The 20782-nt window shown below is 43.9% G+C and overlaps 1 protein-coding gene across 1 annotated transcript in view; it reads left to right on the top strand.

Moving 5' to 3' along the window:
• Window positions 1-20782, top strand: part of HTRA4 (HtrA serine peptidase 4) — a 25318-nt gene extending 4536 nt beyond the window's left edge. Inside the window, 9 exon segments of the mRNA XM_043502909.1 lie at window positions 3439-3817; window positions 5998-6093; window positions 7076-7280; window positions 8908-9102; window positions 12218-12332; window positions 14194-14251; window positions 15550-15606; window positions 15608-15643; window positions 19255-20782. Coding sequence (XP_043358844.1) covers window positions 3439-3817; window positions 5998-6093; window positions 7076-7280; window positions 8908-9102; window positions 12218-12332; window positions 14194-14251; window positions 15550-15606; window positions 15608-15643; window positions 19255-19423 — 1310 coding nt within the window. The 3' untranslated portion in view covers window positions 19424-20782.

Here is a 20782-nt window from a genome sequence, read left to right as displayed (position 1 = left end):
TGAGTAGGACAGGTCAATGATAGAGGGAAAACTGGATCACATGATAAGTTTGATACAAGCAACCACTATGCATTTTAATAATGCCAAATGTAAATGTATATATCTAAAATAGATTCATAGATACTAAGGTCAGAAGGGACCATTCTGATCATCTAGTCTGACCTCCTGCACAGCGCAGGCCACAGAATCTCACCCACCCACTCCTATGAAAAAGCTCACCCATGTCTGAGCTATTGAAGTCCTTAAATCATGGTTCAAAGACTTCAAGGAGCAGAGAAGCCTCCCTCAAGTCAACTATGCCCCATGCTACAGAGGAAGGTGAAAAACCTCCAGGGCCTCTCCAATCTGCCCTGGAGGAAAATTCCTTCCCGACCCCAAATATGGCGATCAGCTAAACCCTGAGGATATGGGCAAGATTCACCAGCCAGATACCCAAGAAAGAATTTTCTATAGTAACTCAGATCCCATCCATCTAATATCCCATCTCAGGGGATTTGGCCTATTTACCCTGAATATTTAAAGATCAATTACTTACCAAAATCCCATTATCCCATCATACCATCTCCTCCATAAACTTATCGAGTAGAATCTTAAAGCCAGATAGATCTTTTGCCCCCACTGCTTCCCTTGGAAGGCTATTCCAAAACTTCACTCCTCTGATGGTTAAAAACCTTCGTCTGATTTCAAGTCTAAATTTCCTGGTGGCCAGTTTATACCCATTTGTTCTTGTGTCCACATTGGTGCTGAGCTTAAATAATTCCTCTCCCTCTCCTGTATTTATCCCTCTGATATATTTATAGAGAGCAATCATATCTCCCCTCAACCTTCTTTTAGTTAGGCTAAACAAGCCAAGCTCCTTAAGTCTCCTTTCATAAGACAAGTTTTCCATTCCTCGGATCATCCTAGTAGCCCTTCTCTGTACCTGCTCCAGTTTGAATTCATCCTTTTTAAACATGGGAGACCAGAACTGCACACAGTATTCTAGGTGAGGTCTCACTAGTGCCTTGTATAACGATACTAAAACCTCCTTATCCCTACTGGAAATGCCTCTCCTGATGCATCCCAAAACCGCATTAGCTTTTTTCACAGCCATATCACATTGGCAGCTCATAGTCATCCTATGATCAACCAATACTCCAAGGTCCTTCTCCTCTTCCGTTACTTCTAATTGATGCGTCCCCAGCTTATAACTAAAATTCTTGTTATTAATCCCTAAATGCATAACCTTACACTTCTCACTATTAAATTTCATCCTATTACTATTACTCCAGTTTACAAGGTCATCCAGATCCTCCTGTATAATATCCTGATCCTTCTCCGAATTGGCAATACCTCCCAGCTTTGTATCGTCTGCAAACTTTATTAGCACACTCCCACTTTTTGTGCCAAGGTCAGTAATAAAAAGATTAAATAAGATTGGTCCCAAAACCGATCCCTGAGGAACTCCACTGGTAACCTCCCTCCAACCTGACAGTTTGCCTTTCAGTAGGACCCGTTGCAGTCTCCCCTTTAACCAATTCCTTATCCACCTTTTGATGTTCATATCGATCCCCATCTTCTCCAATTTAACTAATAATTCCCCATGTGGCACGGTATCAAATGCCTTACTGAAATCTAGGTAAATTAGATCCACTGCATTTCCTTTATCTAAAAAATCTGTTACTTTTTCAAAAAAGGAGATCAGGTCGGTTTGGCACGATCTACCTTTTGTAAAACCATGTTGTATTTTGTCCCATTTACCATTGACTTCAATGTCTTTAACTAATTTCTCCTTCAAAATTTTTTCCAGGACCTTGCATACTACAGATGTCAAACTAACTGGCCTGTAGTTACCCGGATCACTTTTTTTCCCTTTCTTAAAAATAGGAACTATATTAGCAATTCTCCAATCATTCGGTACTACTCCTGAGTTTACAGAGTCATTAAAAATTCTTGCTAATGGGCTTGCAATTTCAGGTGCCAATTCCTTTAATATTCTTGGATGAAGATTATCTGGGCCTCCCGATTTAGTCCCATTAAGCTGTTTCAGTTTTGCTTCTACCTCTGATATGGTAATATCTACCTCTATATCCTCCTTCCCATTTGTCATGCTACCATTATCCCCAAGATCCTCTTTAGCCTTATTAAAGACTGAGGCAAAGTATTTGTTTAGATATTGGGCCATGCCTAGATTATCTTTAACCTCCGCTCCATCCTCAGTGTTAAGCGGCCCCACTTCTTCTTTCTTAGTTTTCTTCTTATTTATATGGCTATAGAACCTTTTACTATTGGTTTTAATTCCCTTTGCAAGGTCCAACTCTACTCGACTTTTAGCCTGTCTCACTTGATCCCTACGTGTTCTGACCTCAAAGAGGTAGCTTTCCTTGCTGATCCCTCCCATCTTCCACTCCCTCTATGCTTTCTGCTTCTTCTTAATCACCTCTCTAAGATGCTTGCTCATCCAGCTTGGTCTACAACTCTTTCCTATGAATTTTTTCCCCTTTCTTGGGATACAGGCTTCCGATAGCTTCTGCAGTTTTGATTTAAAGTAATCCCAGGCCTCCTCTACCTTTAGATCCATAAGTTTTTCAGTCCAATCCACTTCCCTAACTAATTTCCTTAATTTTTGAAAGTCAGCCCTTTTGAAATCAAAAACCCTAGTTGCAGATTTATTTTTGTTAATCCTTCCATTTAGTTTGAACTGAATTAGCTCATGATCACTTGAGCCAAGATTGTCCCCTACAACCATTTCTTCTATGAGGTCCTCGCTACTCACTAAAATTAAATCTAAAATGGCATCCCCTCTAGTCGGTTCAGCAACTACTTGATGAAGGAATCCATCAGCTATCGCATCTAGGAAAATCTGAGCCCTATTATTATTACTAGCACTGGTCCTCCAGTCTATATCTGGGAAGTTAAAGTCTCCCATGATCATGCAGTTTCCATTAGTATTTACTTTATTAAAGACATTAAAAAGGGCTTTATCCATATCCAAATTAGATCCCGGAGGTCTATAGCACACCCCGAGCACTATCGTAGGAGAGGCTTTACTAGTTTTCTTCCCCAATGTAATTTTTGCCCAGACGGACTCTGTCTTATCCATTGCATCGCTTCTTATTTCTTTACATTCTACCTCATCATTGATGCACAATGCTACTCCACCCCCTTTACCTTTGCTTCTGTCTTTCCTAAAGAGCACATACCCTTCAATACCTGTAGTCCAGTCATGACTACTATTCCACCATGTTTCTGTTATCCCTCTAATATCTGCTTTCACTTCCTGCACCGGTAGCTCTAGTTCCTCCATTTGGTTACCTAGGCTCCTCGCATCGGTGTACAAACATCTTAATTTTTGCTGTTTGGCCTCGCTCACGTTTTGGACCAGCCAGTAGAACCTGTTAGACTGGTACCCCCAGCCGGCAGCCCAGAGGCCGCTGTAACCGCGCATCCGACGGGAAGCCCGGCCCGTGAGTGCCCCCGGGGCCGCTCTGCCGCGGGGCGAGTGGCCACGGCTCGGCCGGGCCCAGCTGCGCTGCGGGAGGTGGCCAGTCCCGGGCCGGCGGCAGCTGGGCAGGGGCCGCGCCGGGGCTGCTCCCCGCCGGGAGGGCTGCGGACGGGGCAGCCCTGAAAGGGAGCCGGGGCGCTCCGCTCCGCGGTGCGGCCCCGGCCATGGGGGCGGCCCCCGGCGGGGCCCTGCTCCCGCCCGCTGCGGCTGCGGCTGCGGCGGCCGCACCTAGCGCAGCCTGTGCCAGCTGCGGGCCGAGGAGCGTCGGGCGCGGCTGCGGGAGGCGCCCCCGGCCATCCCCGTGCGGAAGGGCGGCTGCGGGGAGCCAGGTGAGGGAGCCGCCGCCTCGGGGCGCCCCCCGATACCCGCCCCCGAGCACAGGCGCGCCTGCGGGGCGTTGGGTCAGGGAAACGCCGAGCCCGGCCGGCTGCCCCAACCAGTCCGCTCCTTCCTCCGCTACCCAGCCTGTAACCTGCCCCCCATCCAAGCAGCCGGCCCGTCCTAACAAACGCAGCGTCCACCTGCCTGCCCCCTTCGCCCGCTCACTCTCTTCCTCCCCGTGGTCTTGCTCTCTGCTGCCACTGGCTCTTCTCATCCCTTCTCCTTTCTTTCTCTCCTGCACTGGCCGTCCGTCTGCTAGGTGCCTTCTGCCTCCTTTCTTCCCATGGTTCAATAGCTGTCACTTTCTCGGTTTTGCTCTCGTCAAGTCTCTGTGAGACCAGGTTTGCTTTTCATTTCCCTTCGTTCCTGGGTGAGGCAGGGATCCTGCAGCTACTTTTGGACTGACTGAAGTTTCACAGAGGGTGTGGAAATGTTATTTCTCCCTAAGGTTCTAATTGGGCAAGTCCAGAGTGAAGGATCCAGCCAGGTGCAGGACCAGAGGCTTGACTTTATCAGCACAGGGTTTTGAGCTCAGCGGCAGGGTTACCCAGAGGGTGTTTTTTTGTTTTTCTTTTTTTCCTCCAGGACTAGTCTACATTTGGATGCTTAATGAAGCAGCTGTTCTGGAATAAGTATGTCCAAATGGGAACTTGTACTGAAATAAGAAAAGGAGGACTTGTGGCACCTTAGAGACTAACAAATTTATTAGAGCATAAGCTTTCGTGAGCTACAGCTCACTTCATCGGATGCTCACGAAAGCTTATGCTCTAATAAATTTGTTAGTCTCTAAGGTGCCACAAGTACTCCTTTTCTTTTTGCGAATACAGACTAATACGGCTGCTACTCTGAAATCTGTACTGAAATAGGTATTATGGAAGGGTAGACACTTCTAGGTTTAACCCTATGAAGGACTGCCTATCTAATCTGTAAATGCAGGATTTGGAGAGTTAAAAGCCTAACACGATGGTGCTGATAAAACTATGGGATGGAAAACCGTTTTCTATCTCTTTGGCAATGAGTTATTGCATGGCGAATAAGGAAAGCCAAGTTTTAATTGAATTCTTTGAGGTCTCGTCTCTCTTGGTATACATGTTTTGCTCCACTTCTCCCTGAAGATTAAGATGCTTGGGGGAATCCAGATTGCATCTCCCAGAGACTGAAGGTGGGCCAGTTCAACTAAACAGTTATTCTACTTCAACAGTGCATTGAATGGAATCCAGTCTGTAGGATCCCGATATGCTTCTTGACACCGTTCACTGCCAGCCTTGATTGAATATTAAAATAAACATGGTGGAAGTGAGTAACCGAATGCTGTATTTTCCATATATGACTATATATTTTCCATCTAATAATTACACAGGATACTTTCACCCACTGCCCCAGGAGAAGGTGAAAAATCCCTAGGGTCTTTGCCAGCATTCCCTTGAGAGGGAAAATTCCATCCAGACCTCAAACATAATGACCAGTAAAACCACATGCCTGGGAAAAAAAACACACCCTTGGCATGTTATCCTATCTATGCTACAAACTTCTGCTTATGTCCAAGTAACTGTCTACCTGATTTATTTCCTGCTATTCAGAATATTTCAGTATTTAACAAGATCAACCCTATATAAAAATCATGAAGTAGATCTTCCTTAAGAAGGTGCAGAGAACTGGTCACAGACTAAGCAGATGGAGCAGTGATATGTGCAGCTCGGGTATCTGTTCTAGCATAAAAAGGTCCATGGGGAACAATCAGATAAACACTGGTCAGTGGCTGGGAATAAAGGACTAATATGGGGCAGAATACTGAAGGGTAAGGAGAGAGGGTGGTCTTGGTGATCAGATGGTTCCCAAAAGCCTTTGTGCGTGAGATACAACCTGTAAACTTGTTGTTGTTGAATATTAAAATTGTGATTGTGCCCAAAGCCCCAGTCAAGATCTAGAGCTGTTTTGCTAGGTAAATGAAGACAAAGTCTCTCTTAAAAAAACAGCTTGCAGTCTGATCTGTAGTTCTGTTTGAAAGTGAGCAGATGGTGATTTATATGGTGAGAGTTTGAGAAGCAAGTCAGTGGCTGCTTGTTACTGTAATGATCTCTATGTGTAGTGGAAACTGATAAACAGGAATTAAAACCTTTTGCCCCTAGGCTCCTTCATCCTGACAGCCTGAGGTACAAGTTTAATTTTATTGCTGATGTTGTGGAGAAGATTGCTCCAGCTGTTGTCCATCTTGAGCTCTTTCGCAGGTATGGATGCCAAATTAAGGCTGTTGGTTTTATTCTGTTTCCTAATGAATTTGCTGGTAGAGGTGGTTGGGAGCTCTTTTTGCAAATATCTCTGAACTATGGTATAGAAGCAGCAGAGCAAGCTCTCATTCATGAACATTTGAATAAATAGACCACTGTGTGGAGGAATGAAATCCATAAAATTGTCTTCATCTGGATGTGCCTGATATTGGCACAGGGAATTCCCATCAGGATTAATTATTGTTAGGCATGTAAACATCATTTAAATTGAGAAGGGAGTAGATTGTCCTGGGCTGTTGCTGTGGACAGTAAAACAATCCTATAGAAATGTCACCGGAGAGGCTTAAAATGCAAGATCAGAAAGCCTGATGCTTGTAAGCAATGCCATTTTGTTTACTATTTGATTAATAGGGGCGCTCCTGTCAAATCTGGCCCAAAAGTTAGGTTTTGTATAAACAAGCACTTGTGAAACCTAAAACTAATATAAATGTTTATATGACTTTAAGAAAAAAAACCCCCAAAATTCAAAGATTCCCCTGCAGCATCTCCAGTCCAACTTTTGCAGCACTGGGCCACAGAATGAGAACCAGAAAGTAAAATTGATTAGAAATGGGACTTTTAAAAAGTGTTGCCGATTAGTATCATTGACCAAGCTGAGGGTGATGGAAAAAACTATGAAGAAATACACATTATTTTAAAACTTTCCATTTTAGTAATCTAATGTAGTTGTAGTGACATAGAATTTTTGCTCCCTCAGGGTCCTGCTTGAACAAGGGACATTCATGTTGGCAACCTGTGCTGTATCTTTTAAGATATTCCCAGTACTGTTCCTTTTTTTTTTTTTTTTTTTAAGGAGGGGATTAGGATCAAGATTAACATTACGCTACTATTGTGAGGTTTATATCAGAAAGCACGCTTCTTCAGTGTGCAACTTGGTACAAACTCAGACTTACAGCAACAACATAACTCGTTCATTGCACAGGGTGTCCTACTCAAGCCAAGAAGTTCTTGTGTCCAGTGGCTCCGGATTCATAGTGTCAGAGGAAGGACTGATTGTCACCAATGCACATGTCCTCACCAATAAGCAGAGAATCAGAGTGGAGCTCAAGAGCAGGGAGCAGTACGAAGCTAAAGTCAAAGATGTCGACCATAAGTTGGACATAGCCCTGATCAAAATATATCCTGATGTGAGTATGACAGTTCTCTGGAGAGGACCATCAAATAGGGAAGCAGAAAATAAACTCGGGTTTAAACTCAAAACAGGTATATTTATGTGTTCGGTAGGTAGTGGTCTTTTCTCCATAAGACTAATAGTGATATTGGAAAAAGCATAGTTATAACCTTTCTGGGCACAGGGTTTAGGAGCTGCCCCACCGCAGAGAGGTTGGTCTTGCCCAGTTCGAGTACCTGCCTTATTTCTCTGTTTACAAGCGGCTCTCATTTAGTAGCTGCAGGAAGATACTATTGGGTTTTTTTCCCAAATAACTTTTAGTTACACTAATAAAAGAATTAGTTCTACTCCAAATAGGTATTTAAAAACAGCAACAACAACAAAAAAAAACACTCCAAACCTTCCACCCGCTTGGAGTAAACTTTCATTTTGCTGCCCAGTTGGCCTCTCTGTACGAGGTGTGTGTCTGTAAGGAATTCTGTGACTCTCTGTGGCAATTAGTTGGGGGTGTTCTGTTTGTTCTTTACTTAAAAGAAAAAAATAGGAACTATCTTCCTTGCAAAGCCACAGGGGGGAAGTAAATCTACCCAAAGGAATTGTTCTTGTTGTTTTCATAAGAGAACTATCTTTGGAGCTGTATTTAAAAACTCCTGAACCCGAATGGTTGGCTGGTTTGAGTCATTGTGACCTTGATTGTTTTAAGCTGAACGCCCCCTTTGAATTGAAAGGAGAGTCAGTATGGCCACAGCATGGCACATTGAAATACTGGTAAAGTGAAGACGAGCGGTGATGCATGCAGTGCAATGACTTACAACCATCCCATTAATGACAGCAGGGCAGAGGTTCTTTCCAAACTGTGAAAAGAAGAGAATGGCTAATATTTCTGGCAGGGCTGTTGGAGGCAGTACACAGCTCTTACTAGGTGTTTTAAATATTGAAGAGAGTTTGAGTGTCAGATGCCATGAACAGTACTCCATCATATGACAAGCCAAGCCACAATATGGTCAAGCAGGGAATCTGTCACTCTCACCTAGGGAGCATTAGGAAATTCTTTCAAAGACTTCCCACTAGCAAAATATGTGAGGTGGGGCTTAATAGAGGAAGTGCTGTGATGAAATGGAGCAATGGGATTGGACCCATTGAGGGTCACATTTTTTTGGAAATTGTCCACAGAATGTCTTTTTACCCATCTAAACCTATGTTTGTACTTGCGAATTGAGTAGACCTGCCTCTGATCCGCGCAGTCCTATAGGTGCGCGAGCTAGGAGTATTCCATGTTGTTAGTGAGAAGGCAAGTATTCGGTTGAAATCTTTCTTTTGACATCCTGGTATCCAATCGCTATTTGATGCCTCCTATATGCTCATGTGCCAGGATCAATTAGCCCTTAGATACTTTGAATCCTTGAGGGCATGTTATGTGCTGATCTGAATGAACCCTGCCGTATGAAGACCTCTCCTTCATGTCAGCATTCAGTGATTAAACCTAGGAATCCTGAACTTCAGAGTGTTTAATAACACTTGAATATCTACTCTGTAGGCAGCAGAGCAAACTCCCTCTCCTGGAGCCTGTGGGCTTCTGTACTAGTCTAAGGAATCAGCGTCTAGCAGTAGGTGACCAGTTTCATTGTTCTGCCTCCTCCCAGACTGCCCTCTCTGTACTACTGCCGGGAAGATCCTCTGACCTCCGGCCTGGGGAGTTTGTGGTGGCACTGCCTAGTCCCTTCTCTTTACAAAACACCGTAACGACAGGAATCGTCAGCAGCACTCAGAGAGGCAGCAAGGAGCTTGGCCTGAAGGACTCTGACATGGCATACATTCAGACAGATGCCATCATCAATGTAAGTGCCAAGTCTAGAGACTTCCCCTTCAGGGGTGGGGACCTTAGGCATGTCCACAGCAGCAGAGAGTTCTCCTGTTAGATTTAACTGGGGTTCCTGTGTTCCTTAGAAAATGATGCCCAAAGAGTTCCCAAACTTTTCATTGTGTGAACCACACTGTAATTAACAGAGATGGTCTCATGGATGCCTCTCCTGTTTGCATTCACCTCACATCCATGTGCTAACTCAGGGGCAGGCAAATTTTTTGGCCTGAGGGCCACATCGGGTTTCCAAAATTGTATGGAGGGCCAGTTAGGGGAGGCTGTGCCTCCCCAAACAGCCAGGTGTGGCCTGGACCCTGCCCCCTATCTGGCCCCATCCACCCCTCCCTGTCCCCTGACTGCCCCTGGAACCTCTGCTCCTGACTGCCCCATCTAACCCCTCCTCTCATTCCTGACTGTCCCCCCAGGACCTCTGCCCCCATTCAACCCCCCCTGTTCCCTGCTGTCTGATGACCCCAACCCCTATCCAAACCCCTGCCCTCTGACCACCACTCTGAATTCCCCTGCCCTTTATCCAACCCCCCCTGCTGCCTGGAGCTCCAGTGGCTGGCGGCGCTTCAGCTGCACTGCTCAGAGCACCAGCACAGGCAACCGTGTGCCCGGCTGCAGCCAGCCACCCACCCACCGTGCAGCACAGAGCACCGAGTCAGGCTGCAACTCTGCAGCTGCGCAGCCCAGCAAGAGCTCGCAGCCCTGCCGCCCAGAGCCTTGTGCCGGCTGCGGGGGAGGAGGGAACAGAAGGGGAGGGGCTGGGGGCCAGCCTCTGGGGCCAGGAGCTCAGGGCCCGGGCAGGAGGGTCTTGCGAGCCGTAGTTTGCCCACCTCTGTGCTAACCACAACAATGGCTTATGGGGGAAAGGAACATTAGGGAAGTGTTTAGCGTGGCTTTCGCTTCCCTCACTGCCATTAAGTGTCTGGAAATAAAGCGGAGTCCAGGCCACCCAACTGCTGCAATGCACACAGACTCCATTATCACCCTAAATGTGTCTTGGCGCTGTAGTCTGTGCTTCTCATTGGGGGATGCCTCATGAGTGACTGACATGAATGGGAGTTAGATGCAACCATCTTTGTGCAGCAAGTTTGACCAAGGCCCTCCCATAACCTGTCAGTTCTGTGAGATCTGTTCATCAGTAAAGAGACTCTACCTGCACAATGGCCTTGCTAAAGGGCCTGATGCCTTCAGGACTCATTTACCTGTGGATAAGGAGTTATGCTTCCTGGCAAGGATGCCCAGAAGGGCCTTTGGCCTGACTATTCCTATGTGCAGCTGCCAAGGGGGAGGAGTTTCTTGCAAGAAGGGAAGGCTCACGTTTGTATGCCTTGCAGTTTCTAAATTATTCTGCACTTACATATTGGAGTAGTTTCTCACTGATGTCTACAATTCTCCTTAATAATCCCCCAGCAAATTATGGATAAAACCTAATTTGCTGGGGGATTATTAAACCTGGTCTCACTTTTTTTTTTTTTTAACGAAAAGTTTGGACAAAAAAACCCCTATTCATTTTCATCAAAATGTTCCATAGAACTCTCTGAATTGTAACTGAAAAATTGGAAACCAAAAGATTTTGACTAAAATCTTTGTGAAAAGATTTTTTTTCCCACAGAAAATAGACTCTTCTGTGGAAAAAAATCTTTGTTTCGTTGAAAATCCAATTTTCTGTTTGAAGAACAGTTTCAACAGAAAACTTTCCACCAGCCCTACCTACAGTGTCATAAATCAGGGATAGCTCCATCAAATCTAGTGGGATTACGTGGCAAGCAAGAAGAGAATCAGGTTTTCTCTCCCCCTGCCCCCATTCTAATTTGAATTCCCCTTTGATTCTACATTTATTTAGTGTTGTGGTTTACAATCTAACACACATGATGAGTCTGTTTTTAACCCTGGAGTTAAGTGAACTGAGCTATTGCTCTGTGAAATATTGAGAAAGCCCTTGTCTTAATCTGGGAATGCTTTTGAAAATGTAGCTACCCATCACAAACGTTATTCTACCCCGGGGAGACCCTCTGCGTCTGAATTCAAGGAGCACCTGTGAGAACCAATGGGCGGAAGAGCGTGAGAAAGCTGAGTCTGCGTATTGTACCTCACTTGTTCCATTGTCACTGTCTCCGCTACAGAGTGGACACTAAAGAGCTCAGCCCCAGAAGTGACTATTGTGACATCTGTGGCCATGTGCTGAGCTGTTTAGAAAATCTGGCCCTGAATGTGCTTAATGCGCAGCTGACAGACTGTGCCCTCTGAACCGTGGCAGCCTTTGTAACTAACACAACCTGCAAACTTTCCGCTTCAAATACTGTCCCTTTCTTGGTGTGTACAAGCAATGGCAGGATGCTGTTGTAGCTACTCCACATGTGTTCAGTCCTGCCAGGTGCTGAGCACCCACAACTCCCATTAAGTGAGTAGAACTTGTCTGTCATTCTGCAGGATGAGATCCTGGGTGCTAATAAGGCAGAAAGAATGGCTCCCCTGTAAATGGCAGGGCGAAGACATGGAAAGGATTAGCACTGCACTGCATTCTTACTGCAGGCACATGGTTTGCTAGCGTTAGATTCCAGCTAGGCTGCATCAAACACTTTGCTGGGAGTCTGGACTCTGGTTATACCATTCTGAACTTGCTAATACCATGGTTTCCACTTACCCTAACAATCTGTACTCGGACCTCCCAAAGCCCAGTGTTTAGGTGTTCCAGGGTCCTCGGATCTAAGTCTCTCCTCACTTTATTTTCAAGTTGGAGTCTTTTTAATTGTACATTTGTATTCACTAATTGGAATTAAATGGTGGGGGAAACGGTGTTAGTTACTCTTCCCTTGCACTTGTGTCACTGTCTAGTGTTAAACTCAGCAGTATAGATAGCTTTACTCTGGTCCCTTTATATGTCCCTAAGGTCATATGATCAACTAATTTTCCAATGCCACTCTGGCCAGCACTGGGTCAATTTTGCTGTGAAAGTGTTTGTCACCCCAGTAACACAGTACGTGGTTGGTTCTTGCAAACCTTGCACCAAAAGTGTCCCAGTAAGAGGTGTTGTATAAGCCAGGCCTGGTTACTCTTGCTACGTTCTCTGGACTCTGTAACAGGATGGTGAAGTTGTAGGGATAAATACGCTGAAGGTAACAGCTGGCATTTCCTTTGCAATTCCCTCTGACTGAATCCGTCAGTTCCTAGAAGAATCTCACAACTGGCATATGAAAGGTAGGAGTGTTTGTGTTCAGCAGATGAGACCTTTTGTGATGCTGTCTAATCTCTTATCCACACTCCCACTCCTCTGACCCAGATGTGGGCGTGGAGGGAGGTATGGCTGGGTGACAATTACAATGAATGGCTTGATATTCTTTAAACAGGGAAGGTCTCTCCCATGAGCTGTGCACAGACTAAAATACCATTTTAGTATTCATTAGTCATCCTCTCCAACATTACTAGTCCTAATGAGAGAACGTTATCTTCCCAGTGTGTCAGTTAATTCAGATTAACTAACCTTTGTGTGGAAGTGACTGGAATGTGGGTTGGTTAGATGGACATGAAATTTCTCTATAGCATATTATGGGGTGGGGGGCAAATCCATATCATGTGGTAAGATGTTAAGAATGCAGCCCTGGTGGGGACTTGGCGGACACAGGAAACGTATATTTGGGTGCAACATGCCATGTTAGAACTACAGTTTCAAGCTGTCCCAGACCGGCAGTTGTGCCATCAGCATTGTGTTGATGGAGCTGCAGCTGAGGTGCACTCATGGGCGTTGTGGTTTCTCACTGGTACCCAAATTCCCTTGGGAATGGAGACCTTGGAATAAATGCACTCGGGTCACTGTTCACAAACCTGCTAACTTGTGTTCAGAGTCTGGGGTGGAGTTATGGGCCAGCTTAACTGTTGGGATAGCATGGTGCACTGTCGCCGTGGAGCTGAGCTCCCAGCTCAGCTTGGTAATTGACACAACATATTGAGGGATGTTTGGGTACCTCCCTTCTAAGCAGCCTGGGAGCGCTGTATAGACATCATGCTGTGCCCTACAGGTGGAGGCAGGGAGGGAACCCCTCTCTTCACAGTCTGGATTCAGCATTGGGAATGGTGATGAGGAGGCAGCTGCATTAGAGGAATGAAGGAGAGGGGGCTAAGTGAGGAGAGATTGCTGTGCGGGACATCTGTGGGAAATGGGAATAAAGGCAAAATTGCAATCCCCTACTGCCTGTTGGGTACTCTCTGTGCTGCAGTGAGATATGATGCTCTATTAGTGGCTGGTGTTTAACCTGGCCCTCATTCTAGTAGAATTAGGCACCTTTTGCATACTGTATTCTGCAGGTTCCTCACAAACATGTTAGTTTAGAGTCACCCGACCAAGCCACTCCTTCCACTTATGCTCTGTGTCTGTCCCATTCTTGAGGAGTTTCCATCTCATGTAACATGAAAAGAGCATCCTCACTTGCTGGTTCTAGGATTTATATTTTTTTATTAGCTCATTGACTCATCTACATGAATAAAATTTCCCACTGTGTGAGTGTGATTATAAGTGAGTCACAGCTGGAACTGCCAGAAACCTCCTTCCATCAGTCCATCCACAGGTGGACAGTGACAGCCTTCACAGAGACTTGTAAAGAGATGTCAGAATCCTGCTCCTTGTCCCTATATGCAGCCTCTACTACTGTGCATCTCCTGTGACCTACACATATGTGCATGTCCAGTCACAGCCCTGTTCCCGAGGCCCCTGTCGGGGTGAGGTTTGCTGTTGAAGGCTCTGAACCAAAGCCCACTGGAGTCCATGGAAGAACATAGCTGTTCTCCATTCTTGTGGCTTCAGTGGGCCCATAGTTCCATCTTCTGATGTAAACATTTTAGCAAACTTAAACTATACAGTAAATGTGGCTTTTCTATTCAACATTGTTATCCTTCTAAAAGTTACTCTCACAATGACCCAACAGAATTTAAAATTGGAGCTGTTTTGTCAGCTCCTAAAACCCCCTTTTCCCCTTGGACATTCCAAGCAAATGCCTGATGTTTCTGGAGGTATGGTTTTGCTGTGTCTTACTTGATTTCATGAATGTTGACTCTGTCCTTCTAGGGACGATTCGACCCAAGAAGAAATGCATGGGATTCCGAATGCTTCCCCTCACTTTTAAGTAAGCTTTATTTTCTGCACACATCACCAGCGTTCATGCAGTCTCTCACACTGTCTATCGTTTGAGGTGGGGGTGTTATTCCCAGCTCGAGGAGACATACCTTCACCAGCTTTGATTGAGCCAACACAATAAAAATAGAATGTAGCTCTGACACAAGCAGCCGGATGGGTTAACAGCCCTGAGTCTGTGCCCAGCATCTTGGACAGGTACTTTCTAGGGGCAGCTAGCCCCTCCCACTGCTCACGCCACCATAGCTAAATGCTATTTTAGTGTGCTAGCTCAATCAAAACTAGTGCAGGTGTGTCATCCCGCCAGCCCCCTCTCCCAGCTCAAACACATACCCTCACTGTAAGGACAGAGAGCTCAAGACAGCCTAGCAGATAGTCAATAAGTAGTTCAGCCATAACTTTCTTCTTGGGAGCTGGAGAGATTCTGGTGCATTTACAGGACTTCCTCTAACAGAGCGGAATTTGCTCCTATGCAGGTAGGCTGGGGGTAAGCCAACACTTCATCTATTTATAATAGAACAGATATAATGGCTTTATGTGTATGTATATGTATTGATTATGACCCACACCCTCAGTCATTTAGTTGGCAAGCTTTTGGGGGCAGGCACTGTCCTCCTGGCATCTGTATAATGCCAAAGATGAGGCCATGATCTAGATTGGAGCCTCTGAGTTCTACAGCAGTATTAATAATAATGGCAATTTAGGCAGGTGACTAGGGAATCCAGAGGGATACCAAGGGTCCTAGGGAACTTTCAAATATCAGCAGGAAATAGTAGCATGATTTTCAGTTTAGAAAATTGCAAACATACCTCTGAGGGGAAAGTGACACCAATAATAAGTTTCATGGTTGTTATTAAAACAACTTTTTAAAAATAGATTGTCTGAAAGGGGTTAAAAAAGCTGCTTCGAGCATAAGAATCCAGTTGTTAGTGTGAATGTTTGTATTTAGGACTTTGCATTGAGGCTCGCTGTCAACATCATAGCATCAATTAATTATGCTTTCAAAAAACATCCCTGAATGTTGACAGCCTTGCTGTAGGATGAATTTTTTAAGTGTCTGCATTTCTGGACAAACAGGAATGTTTGTGCATTTATAGCTATGCCAGTTTAAAATCTGTTGGGTCGTCTTGTCCCAATACCGAGACAGAATAATACAGATCCATTTCTGAATTGGCAATATTAAAAAAGACACTGTTTTTCCTAGGCCTCCTGCAAGCTAATGGATTAGGCAATAATGGGCTGATTAGTATTTCATGAGAAGAGTTTTATCATCATGATTTCCTTTCTCAGTCTCATCCGTGAACTGAAAATCTATGATAAAGATTTCCCGGACCTGAACTCTGGAGTCTGTTTTTGAAGTGATTCAAGGAACTGCTGCTGCAAGGTAAGAACCTAAAAATGAAGGCTGCACCGTCTGCCTCTTCATGGGCATTGCAGGGGCCTCTCAAATGCTCCTGTTGTAGTGTTCATATAAGAGATCTATACAATCTTCTTTAATGCTATGATCTCTGAATGGAGGCTGATCTTTTGCTCACTCACACAGTCCACACCAGGATGGCTTTCTGTGGCCGGCCATCACAAGTACAAGATCAGTTCAAGTCGGAATCCATTTCCCCTCCCCCCACCCTCCTTGTTCTAAAAATACATAGAGCATTTTCAAATCTGAAAGACCAAATGATTTTGGTGCGTTTGGGATGAAAGGTCCTGTTGTGCTTTCTGTACTTGGGCAAAATTCTGGCTCTTGTCAATAGGAGACTTGCCTGAGGAGAGGATTGTGCCTTAAATCAGGACAGATTTATCAAGCGTGGTTTTTTTTGTATTTTTGTTAGAAATACTGAGACTTGTATAACATCCTGTGAAGATGATCACTTATTGTGTTCTTGAGTAGAAAAGGGTTGAATTTATATAGTTTATAACTTTTTTTCATCCTTATAACCTCCAGCAGACTGAGGGTGGTGCTCACTAGCAGTAAGTCATAAAACGTACACATTAGAGCTGTAATTATGTATTGTATGTACACATGTATACCCTGACTACAGAATACTGCCAGTGTTCAGGGCACTGCTGAGACCAGAAGAGTAGAATGATATTAATTCATAGATTCTAAGGCCAGATGGTACCATTATGATAATCTAGTCTGATTTCCTGTATAACCCAGGCCAGGGAACTTCCCCAAAATAATTACTAGAGCAGATCATTTATAAAAAACTTCCAGTCTTGATTTACAAGTTGCCAGTGATGGAAGATCTACCATGACCTTTTTTAAACTGTTCCAATGGTTAATTGCTCTCACCGTTCATGCCTTATTTCCAGTCTTAAGTGTCTAGATGTCAAGACTAGTAGATTCTGTTGTACTTTGAACCAGAAATGGAGAAATGACTTCCAAAATTTCATTTCAAGAAGAATTGCTAAGGGAGTGCTGAATCTGTCACATGGGGAGAAAAAAACCACATGAATGCTACTGCTTTCCTCTTTGGCCATGTCTACACTGCAATTGGGAGGTGTGATTACAACATGTGTAGGCCCACCTGTGCTAGCTTTGATCTAGAATACAAGTAACAATAGCTGTGTAGTTGCCCAGCTCCGACTAGCCTGAGAACAACCTACCCCAGGACCCTGGGTATGTGTTGAGAAGCTAGCTTCTGTGGATGCCTTTACTGCCATGGCTACATTGTTGCTGTTACTCGAGCTAGATCAAAGCCAGAAAGCATGCATGCTGTAATCACACCTCTGACTGTAGAACAGGTATAATCTGTGAAGGTAAGTGAAAGAGGTGAGTCTGCACCAAATCCTGTGTCCTTCACATGCCAGAAATCTCAGTGAAATCCATGGGAGTCTCATATAAGGCAGGCTTTCAAGATCAGGTTTTCTGTTAGCAGCAGCTATAGCCTGAATGTGGGCAGGTGTTAATGCAGATGGTCCTATGCACACAGCTCTATCAATATCCTAGTTTTTTGGCCTGCAACATGATTTACTTCAGTACAAGTCTTTGCTGAGCCCAGTTGTTCCACTGGACTAAACTGTGTGGTGGTTTTATGAGGTGAACATCTACCCTACCACCAGGGGACTAGTTCAAGACTGCCATGCTCAGATCACCTATGACCTAAATGAGATTTGAACCCAGTTCTCCAGAAATATTAAGTTAGTACAGGAAACCACAGGATTTAAAATGATGGGCAAAATTCTAGGCTGATTAAGATTCCATGTATTCCCATTTAAGTCAACCGTAGTAACTAATGCAGAATTTAGCCTGCTAAACAAGAAGGTCTGCAATTTGGAACTCTTCCAAGGTTTGTAGTGTTTTATTTCACATTAAGAATTGCTGAACTTCTTGCACGTGTATTGATGATGTCTGATTTTTTGGGATCTGTGTGATTTGGACTGTAGTTTCCTTTCCCATTTTTACTTGACTGAGAGTGTTTACAGCATATGTGTCAGAAAGCTTCCCCATTTTGTGTTTCAGAGTAGCAGCCGTGTTAGTCTGTATTTGCAAAAAGAAAAGGAGTACTTGTGGCACCTTAGAGACTAACAAATTTATTTGAGCATAAGCTTTTGTGAGCTACAGCAACGGAATGCATCCGATGAAGTGAGCTGTAGCTCACAAAAGCTTATGCTCAAATAAATGTTAGTCTCTAAGGTGCCACAAGTACTCCTTTTCTTTTTGCCCATTTTGTGTGTATGTCACTTTACATTTTTAGTCCTTTCTCTAAGACTATGCTTATATTAGAACAGTGCTGGGCGTGAAGGAAGAATATTAGACACTAGAGCTGTCCCATGCTAAAATTCAAGGGAATAAATCCAGCCATCTGTTGGGGGGGGGGGGGAGTGGTTTGTGTGGTGTGTGTGTTTTTTTTAAGAAGTTCATCCACAGTCCCAATTTGATAGTGTTTCCTATGCATCCTTCTCTTCTTCCCCCTGGTCCTGTGACTCCAGTATACGCTGATGCCCAGAGCTAATGAGTCTGACTGTGGAGCTGAGCATTCTACCTCTCCATAAGAAGGCAGAGCTCAAGTGAACCAGCTTTGTCATCTGACTTCTATCACTGAATTGGGGCATGGGTGGTCCTACAGTGGAGTCATGCTCCATGGCAGACAATTCAGATCACCTGTAACTAAAAGGACTGCTCCCCCTCTTGCTTCCCTTTCCAGCAGGTACCTCTTTGGGTGTACACATCTGTCAAAACTTCCATTAACTTAATTAGTAGAAATTGGAACCTTAGTTAAAATTTCTTGTCCCCCTGCATAGTGGTACTTAATACCACAATGCAGCTCTCTATTGTTTCAAGTCCTGCTGGTTACACTGAATAGGTATCTAGTTAACAACCAACAGCTCTTTGCACGCCATGTTTCTATGTAGTAGGGCCTTTTCTGAGGGTTGTATTGCATCGTATCTAGCAGCTTGGGGCTAGCCCAGTGACTCTAATAAACCCATCCCCAATGTGTATGCTAAAAAGATAGTGATCATTCAAGGAAATATGCTGTAGTTCTGAGGCAATAACCCTGACATTTGGATACAGATGGTTAGAAGCTGAGGTGTGATCTATGCAAGCCTGTGAATGCTGCATGCACTCTAGAATGGAGGAATTTTGGAGTCGCTGAGATAAGTGACAAGTAAGAATCAGCACATAGCAGATTCTCCTTGCATGGAGTGTTTTCTATTACAGGTGTTGTCTTCTCCCTCTTCTCTTGTATGCAGAAGTTGATGACTGTATAAGTTGCATAGTGATACCGTTTGTTTGTGTGTAATTCTAATAACTAGATTATCTGAATTAATTTACAGTGGCTACCTCTAGAGTAGTGGACTGACTTAAGTTGCCCTTGTTGAATTTTAAAGTCCTTAATTATGTAGACCCCACCTGTATTCAAGACCTATTTTGAGGCATATCTTTACACAAACAGCATTGGCCTTTTACATAGATTTCAGCATTGTGACTAAGGCAGGAGGTGACTCCCTGCTTTATCATCTGATTCAAAGTCTCTCGTTTCTTTGTTGCAGCTCTGGCATGAGAGATGGTGATGATGTGATTATCAGCATTAATGGAAAAACAGTCACCTCGACAGAGGATGTAAGTGAAGCTGTTAAAAACAATGATGTTCTTTCAATTGTGGTTTGTCGAGGAAATGAAGATGTGATCTTAAATATAATTCCAGATGAAATTGATTAAAGGCTGACTTCCATTAGAAATAGTTTCATTAAACAAAGTCAGACCTGCACTCTGTGGCTTAAGACAAAGCTTACGCTGTACACAGTTTTTTCTAGTATAATGTAGGGAAAACTTTCACAGGTGGTCTAGAAAGCAATATTTAGACAGTTAGGATTTTTTTTAAAATTCTAAGAGAAATCAAACTGATTTTTTCCAGTGTATTTTACTTCAAACATTTTTGAAAGTGACTATTGAAGTATGATTTTTTTCTTCTTCTCCCTTTCCATATTTAAAGCTAGCCAAAAAATACTGGTTGTAGTCCAGAATGTTGACAAAGCTAACTCTATTGTCTAACCTTGAAATACTACTGAAGTTAAGTGCAGATCGCCTATTACTGAGAACTTGGGGGCTGGTCAAATTCTGATTGAAGTCAAAGGGACTTGAATTAATGTTGGCGCTTTTGCTGAAAGTTAGCTATCATTTGTTCTAGATTTGCTTTTCTGTAACATTTTGTGGATATAAAAAACTGACTTTGGAAAAATAGCACTTTCCAGTAGATAAGTTTTCCACATGTATAGTGTATCAGTAGCTAAGAGTTGAGCTGTTTCCTTGTTTCTAAAGCTTTAAGATTGAGCAGAGATTTTTAGGTGCTTTAATTTTTTGGGTGCTCAAACAGAGAGCCTGAACAGCCTGATTTTCAGAAAGTGCTGGGCACACTCTCCCTGGAAGTCAGGCCCCTTCACTATCCACCTCAAAAACAGAGGTAGCCTAGAGTTACTATCACTCTTGGAAACTGTGACCATGCTCACTTGATAAAGTATGAGGAAAAAATGTTTGACTCCAAAGGTGTGAATGGACTATTAAAAATATCAGCTACTCTGTGTGAGTTCATAATGGTGGACTATCGTAAAATCACAGATGTAGGAATGCTTTTCAGAGGCTGGACCAGTGGTTCCTGTACTACTAAAATGCCCAGATTCCATTTACATACACTCTTTAATGCTACCTCATGTCTCCCTCGCTTGTTTTTGTGTTCTTAGTTTCTGCTGTGGTCCTCCTCCTACCACCCCTGCCTTACAGTTACTCCTCTACCAGTTGTACCCTCCTCCCCATTCCTCCTCAAAATTACACTTGTGGTATATTTGTGTATTACACTGCTGTGAACCTTTAACATACTACATGGTTTTTAACTAAGCATACAAGTTGCTAGAGATATTGCCTTTTAGAATAGAGCTACACCTGGGAAGATGTTCTTTTCCACTTGCACTGTCTTACAAATATCCTGAAGAGAAACCTGGACTGGGCTCTTAGCTGTACTGTCCCTAGTATTCAGAGTCGCAGCCATGTTAGTCTGTATTCACAAAAAGAAAAGGAGTACTT

This window comes from Dermochelys coriacea, chromosome 26, assembly GCF_009764565.3.
Source record: "Dermochelys coriacea isolate rDerCor1 chromosome 26, rDerCor1.pri.v4, whole genome shotgun sequence".
In the NCBI taxonomy this organism is placed as follows: domain Eukaryota; kingdom Metazoa; phylum Chordata; order Testudines; family Dermochelyidae; genus Dermochelys; species Dermochelys coriacea.
Note: the sequence above shows the minus strand (reverse complement) of the source record. Positions and strands in the feature narration are given on the sequence as shown.